This window comes from Electrona antarctica (genome assembly GCF_951216825.1).
Source record: "Electrona antarctica genome assembly, chromosome: 12".
In the NCBI taxonomy this organism is placed as follows: Eukaryota; Metazoa; Chordata; class Actinopteri; order Myctophiformes; family Myctophidae; genus Electrona; species Electrona antarctica.
This window is the reverse complement of record NC_136793.1, coordinates 22,826,590-22,833,959: the sequence shown is the minus strand read 5'-3', so window position 1 is coordinate 22,833,959 and position 7,370 is coordinate 22,826,590. Positions and strand designations below refer to the sequence as shown.

Here is a 7,370-nt window from a genome sequence, read left to right as displayed (position 1 = left end):
AAGCCCCTCACATATGCACGCAGTGTTGGCCTTATAACTTCCAATACAGTCCCTCTGCTCTATACGTCTGAGTCAAACGAATCGAAGCTCTGATGTTGCTGATTGTCTCTCTTGAACCTCTGGAACTGGTCACACTTTCCTTTCCTCATCTCTGCGGACCACCGGTGTTTTCACGCTGTGCCAGGTAGCCTAGCCTTCCCTGCGTCCCTTAACAGCCGATCGCGTCAGCTTTCAGTAGATTGCAGCTGAGAGAGTATATAGCATAAAAGATGAGCTACATCCGTATAGGGTTGCAGGAGGGAGAGAGGCCGGGGGCGCATGGAACCTTCTCGCTCGGACGCCTCCTTTGTGCAGCTGAAAAGAAACCATTTAGTCCCGGGCGGTGGTCTATTCACAAGGTTCACCCTGACATCTGCCAAAAGCCTTCTCTAACCAATACTGTCTGGAGAAGTGAGGGGAGTGGAAGATCAATCCCTGTCCTGTTAATTGTATAATAGCCTACTCATGGACTACTGCTAAAGGGGCTAAATCATTTACGTCCACCACGTCTGATTTTGTTTGAACCACATAGGCCTAAATACCTTTAATTGCACCTGTGTTGATGAAAAGTCGATGTGAGTTAAAGCAGCCGATCACTAACAGAGCTTAAATCCATCTGTACTCGTTTATTTATTTATTTCCTCGATTTGTCTCCACAAATCACCTGCCATGGGGGAATGGGTGCGATATTCGTTTTGTTTGTTATCCAAGGATTGGAGCGAAGGAGGGGGCTGTCCGATGTTCCCTCCATCGCAGCAGACCGACGCTGCCATGACCAAGGCTGCTTATTTCCTAAAATCACACTCCACCAGGTCCGGTTGGAACAGTCCACTCTAAACCATTTAGTCTAGATTTCCTCTCATAACAGTGATAAAAGGCATGTAGGTATAGTTCTAATTAGAGGTGAATGACTAATGGACTTGAAAATTACTCCGATCTGAATTATATCAATTTTGTTGTTAGTTCGAGGGGAAACCTCCGTCAGGGAGATGAATCATCTCTTTCTGAAGGAAGAATGTAATAGTCAAATGGCTCTATTTTTGACATAATTGCACGCCGACTGAAACTGTGCTTCTTGTAACCCAATCGCGTAATGCTATGCATGCAGACATGCAGTGAAATCTAAGGGTCAAATACTGTATAGTCTCAAATAAGACATCCCTTTGGCGGAATGCGGCTTAGTTTTAGCTATATATTTTGCAAATATATGGGCTAACTGTAAGGCCCGCATATATATACGATTAAGCAAACACATTAAGATGTTTAATGTAGAATAACTTGAGTATGAAAAGCTAATAAATCAAAGGATGGACTGGCAGAAGATAGAATTGTAGTTGTGCCTGCCTCGTGCATGGTTTGGACCGTGTGCGCGTGTATTTGGAACGGGGGTGGGGTGGGAGGGGGGGGGTGTCACGTCGCTGACAATTCCAAGCTCCGATTCTGATTGGCTCTCATTTGAGGAAGCTCATGGGCTCTTTCAACTAATAAGCGCCTCCCCGTCGGTCTAAAGGACATTATAATGCAAGGGACCTCCTTTTTTAACCACAAACCGAATTTTCGTTCATTTAGACGATATATACTTTTTAAATTGCTCAAAGTTGTAGGATTTTTTTGGAGCGCATCTCGCCCTGGAGCGGTACGCAATGCTTTCTCACGCCGACCTCCTGGACGCTCGGCTCGGTGAGTTATCAACGCTAAACTCCAGCCCGCAACTCCACTGTAAGATAGCAACTTTTCATTTACCCTTGTGAAGTGACAAATAGCTTGTCTTGCTTAACAAATATTCGTCAAAGCAAATCTTTATGTCAATTTTATATAAATGTGAGACGATCTGACAGTCTGTGTCAATGCAAAAATAATTAGGCTATTTTGCTTATGGTTAAACGGCTGAAGCATTGCCGTGAAACGTTTTGCAGACTACCTCTTGTTAACTTGCCAGCTTTTTGTCACAAACAAGCAAAAATATTTAATATATCCCTCATTCATAGCAATTTACGGTTAGATGTCTGTTTATCCAGACCTCTTCCCACTGTCTTCCCTCATAGGGATGAAGGATGCTGCAGAGTTACTCGGGCACCGAGAAGCTCTGAAGTGTCGGCTGGGCGGCGGCGTGCAAGATCAGGGGCATCCAGGCGACATGGCCCCTGGTACAGACACCGTAGAGGGAACAACTCTTCTGCCCGGAGAAGACATCACTCCTGTCGGATCAAACCCCACAGGCATGCCTGTTAACGGCAAAGACCCAGAGAAACAGCAGCAGCAGCAACAGCAGCAGCAGCAGCAGAACTCCGCTCAGTCCAACAGCCAGAAACAGAAGCGGCACAGGACGCGCTTTACACCGGCCCAGCTGAACGAGCTGGAGCGGAGCTTCGCCAAAACCCACTACCCAGATATCTTCATGAGAGAGGAACTGGCTCTAAGGATCGGCCTAACTGAATCTCGCGTTCAGGTAAATGCTGTTCAGGTATGCTGCGGCGAGGATTACCATGATGTTGTCGACATCTAACAAAAGCTATAGCTAGTCTCACTATGTATAGGCTATAAGAGAGTCGGAGGATCTGTTTCCGAATCTAACATTTGCTTAGTTTTCTTACTGAAATTCAACGTAAATCTTACAATAATTATGCTACACTATCGCAGTGGTTGTAAGTTACAACCACTGCGATAGTGTAGCATAATTATTGTATAATGTATATTATTATTATTATTATTATTATTATTATTATTATTATTATTATTATTATTATTATTATTATTATTATTATTATTATTATTATTATTGTTATTATTATTATTATTGTCGTTTGATTAGGCCTACAATTGCAGTTATTCATGAGCCTATATCAAAAAGCCTTATACTTGGTATATATCTGGGTAGTGGTTTTCAGCGAAGCTCCGCTCCTGCAGCTCGTTCAGCTGGGCCGGTGTAAAGCCCGTCCTGTGCCGCTTCTGTTTCTGGCTGTTGGACTGAGCCGGCTGCATATAGCTTCCGTCAACTCGAGCGCTGTCCATGGTCCTGAACACACACGCGTTTTGTTAAAACCTTGATAATTCATAGCAAAACGCCACTTGTGGCACTTTGCAATTTCCAAACGGGAACAATATTTTCTTGCTTTCCAACGCAATACTCTATTAGTCTGGCTATAGTGAATTAAATCAATAACGTGTATGAAAATATTCTGACATGTATCGATTAGCCATTAAAATGCTTATAAGACAGAGCTTTCGTGCAGTCAGTATAGGCATTTTTTCGCGGAGGCCTCTATTTCGCCCCTGTAATTTGTTCACTGCAAAGCAACCTACTGTGTTTTGTTTTACAAGCACATAATATGGATGAACAACAGTCTACATTGTGGTCATTTGTGGCAGCCGCATGCACGATATCAGACCATAATAAACTAAACACATTATCAACCAATTTCTGTCTTATTTATAGTAGTGAACGGGTTATTAACCAGTGATGTAAAATTCATGCAAATTATTCCTCTGAAAGCAATAAAACATGTATAATCATTAGTCATCGTAATAATCAATTCTTGTATCTATAAAGCCGAAGACTGTATGCTCATATAGGTCTAGCACGCCATGCGTGTTGTTTACAAACCTATATGTGTGCTCTGCAGGTGCAACCCTGTGTGAACGCTGTATAGGCCTACTCTCTTAAAATGCTATATCAGCGACGTCTTAATAGGACTCAAGACTATATTGTACTTTTTTAATGGAATGAGAAATTGCATTTTCTTTCCCCCGAGTGTAATGGGTTTGGTCGACGTTTCACGGATGGCTGAGCGGAATGAGAGCGAGATTTCAGTTTTAATACGGCGGCACCGACTCTCCGCTTCGCGCACGCATTAATCATGCCTGAAGATGATGAAATCTTTATAACGCTCAACCACAACACCGGCTGTGTGTGTGTGTGTGTGTGTGTGTGCGTGCGTGTGTGTGTGCGTGTGCGTGTGCGCGCGCGCGCGCGCGCGTGTGTGTGTGTGTGTGTGTGTGTGTGTGAGAGAGAGCTGTATAGCGCACGAAAGAGCGTGCGCGTGTTTCATTTTTACGTAGGCTGCAATATAGGCCTAGTGCGTTTCTCTTTAAAGCTACAGAATGTAAGATTTTTTCACTTGTAAATAACAAGTCAAGTAGCTATTATGACAAATTGTGCGTAACCACAAATATCAAAATTGCATGATGCTTGTAGTCTACCATTACGTCATTGCTTTCTTGTTATAATAAGCTATGTAATTTGCCAGTTTTAATGTGTTTGTTGTTTCATTGTTTGAGATGTATTTCCTTTTATCCTAAAACCGCGTTAGATCGTGGTTTTTGATGTTAGATGAATTAGCTACCATTTAGAATTATTTATGCAACATGCATTGGAGCAAGATCAGCTTTGTGAAAATAACAATATGCCGTGGCTAAGGCTAAGCAAATGTTTTAATGTTATTATATCATATGACAACATATATGCAAGCTGTGTCCCCTATATGGATGAATCCTGTTCCCAGTTTCTTATATACCAATATATTTGGTCACAGGTTTGGTTCCAGAACAGACGCGCCAAATGGAAGAAGAGGAAGAAGACGACCAATGTTTTTCGGTCCCCGGGAACGCTTCTCCCCACTCACGGCCTCAACGGCCTGCCCCAGTTCTCTACCGCTATGGAGAACAGTTTGTGCTCCTTCCACGCCAACGACACCCGATGGGCGACCGGGATGCCTGGAGTCTCACAGTTACAGCTCCCACCGAACATGGGCCGCCAGCCGGCAATGTCACAGTCTTTGTCACAGTGCAGCCTAGGACCCGGTCCCCCCAACTCCATGGGTCTTTCCAATGGTCTATCCTCCAATGGCGGCGGTCTGCAGTCTCACCTCTACCAGACGCCTTTTCCTGGAATGTCAGGCTCTCTCTCCGGCTCCTCGAACGTATCGGCCGCACAGCAGCTGTGTACTGGCCCGGAAAGTGACATGTGGAGAGGGACAAGCATTGCCTCCCTTCGACGCAAAGCGCTGGAGCATACAGTGTCCATGAGTTTCACTTAGTGACGTTTCAAAATGGCCCATGTGGCGCTTGTTTTTCATTGCCGTTATGTTTAGATGAAATTCGAAAGAACGAGCTAACCAGACCTGCATTTGTGAGAGAAACCCGGAGACTGAGTGTGACTCCATCTAGAGACATTTGACCATAACCAAGACGACGAATGGAAGGAACATTTGATTGACCTGATGGCGGGGTTATTTATCTTGTTAATCCAAAAGGATTTATCAGCTATTGATGATACCTACTATTGTAATGATCTAGCCTATAGGCATAATTATTGAGAGCCAAACAACCGTCGTATTTACGTTTCCATTTAGTGTGTCTTTATGCACACAAATGTTATTGTGTTCAGGTGAAGTTGTGTTAATATTATGTCAAATTAATATTTATAAGGTTGGGTATACATTTTGGTAACAGCCTACCACACAAGCACATAGGTAGGTCTATTGAAATGGGTCTCTGAGGCATGCGCAGTGCACGTGGATTTAACTCTTGGAAATATTTAGAGAGATGATGGTGCCCACTCAAATTGAACAAATAAACACCTGTTAGGCGACCACAGTCTCGTCTGCATGAGACGGGAGCGTAAAAAAATATAAAAAATATATATGATCTTTCGGTAGGCCTACTCTGTTTTAGGATGTTTTGTGTAGATAAAACATTCTTGCTATGTACCCGCTGGTCTTTTTTGTGACATGTTTTAACTTATTGTCTGTGCTACTGACACATTTCTTAAATGTTTAAACTTACATCAAAATGCACCATAATTGACAGGTTTGTATACCAATTTAAAATGACGAATAAAAATAATTTTCAAGAATTCAAATGACGGATGATTTATGTCTTCATTCATGTAATAGGTGTGTAGTGGCTATTCCAGTGGGCTATAGGCTTGATTTACTTCACAAGCGCCAAGAATCCGAATGTTAGTCAATGTTCAGTGACCTAGGCTTTTTTACAGTGTTAGCTCCACTAGCTAGATAGGGTTTATGAAGGGTGACTGGTCACACTCATATCCGACAGCAGCGGTAAAGATGTCAGCACTGTGATGTGACGGTCATTGCCTTGACCATGACGGTCACTCTGATAACACCACTCTACTGGACACGATGGATGGATTCAACCTCTATAGTCAGTCAATCCGCACTATAAATAAATCAAAATAGAATACCCGAACCTGGATATAACATTAGGCTACTCTTAAGTAATCATTTATGACATTATTTATAGCACTTAATAGTAGGCCTATCGATGTTTCAATGAATCACATGTGATATCAATTGTCAATCAAGGCTACAGGGACGTCATTGTTGTGGTCAAATATGCGAGCCTCGCATTGAGGTTATGATTGCAATTATAGGCTATCATCAAATCGGAGTCGACCAGACATGGTTTACACATGCATCAATCTGACTCTGAACTCATCTATCGGCCTCAATCAATGCAGTCTCTTGAAACTTGAAAACCCGTAGCATATAGCTTGCACTGCAGGCTAGCTATAGCCTGCCTATCCTGCACTCTTATACAAACCACAACTGCATTACGCGAATCATTACCATTAACTTCAATACAGAGCAGCCACATGACTTTCTCCCTGTCAAATAAATAAAAATCACACCCGTGTGAAGTGAGGGGCGCTCTTATCGTCGGACATTATCATATACATCATCTCATCTCCGGCCCATCACAATTTGCGTCCTCACCTTTTGTGTTACGCAGTGTTTGTGTTTAAACTATGACGTAAAATTTGACGTCATTTGACTATGACGTAAATTTTACACTATGACGTGAAATTCTCCATTCAAATGGGAATTTAATGTTTGTGTAGGACAAACATTATTGGCATGAGAAAACACACGTTTACATTGCCAAAGCAAAAAGTGGAACAATACAATCATTCACTGACTCACTAACTTGTGTCTATAGAATCAGTTTGACACATTTCAATCAATGCATGGACCATCATCACGAGCAAACAGCCCATAAGCATTAAGCAAACAAATCTATTAAATAGCATAATAACAGTGTGGTTGACACTTGACAATCGTTTAGCCCCGCACCCGCACGTGGAATATAGGACGTTTGCAGAGGGTGGCTTGATTAAGAAGACATTTGTAACCTTCTTTGTTCGATACAGAAAGTCACTGAAGCTCAAAGTGACCTCCTGCCTTCCTCCCCATCACACACCCACCACTCACCCATTTTAACCCCCCTCCCTCCTCATGAAGGTCTATGACCGAAAGCTTGCTATATACAAAACTATAATAAAAATCTGATTTTGCAGTTTTGAGTGTACG

The 7,370-nt window shown here is 42.6% G+C and overlaps 1 protein-coding gene across 2 annotated transcripts; it reads left to right on the top strand.

Moving 5' to 3' along the window:
- Positions 1 to 1,682: 1,682 nt before the first annotated feature.
- On the top strand, positions 1,683 to 5,075 carry otpa (orthopedia homeobox a; the record flags this gene model as incomplete). Of its 2 annotated transcripts, none has more annotated exons than XM_079515815.1 (3): positions 1,683 to 1,719; positions 2,085 to 2,488; positions 4,572 to 5,075. In XM_079515815.1, 3 exons carry the CDS (start codon positions 1,683 to 1,685, stop codon positions 5,073 to 5,075), a joined length of 945 nt encoding a protein of 314 aa, XP_079371941.1. The 2 variants fall into 2 exon arrangements, with proteins under 2 accessions (XP_079371941.1, XP_079371940.1); XM_079515814.1 differs by having other exon boundaries at positions 1,683 to 1,758.
- Between the last annotated feature and the right edge of the window lie 2,295 nt (positions 5,076 to 7,370).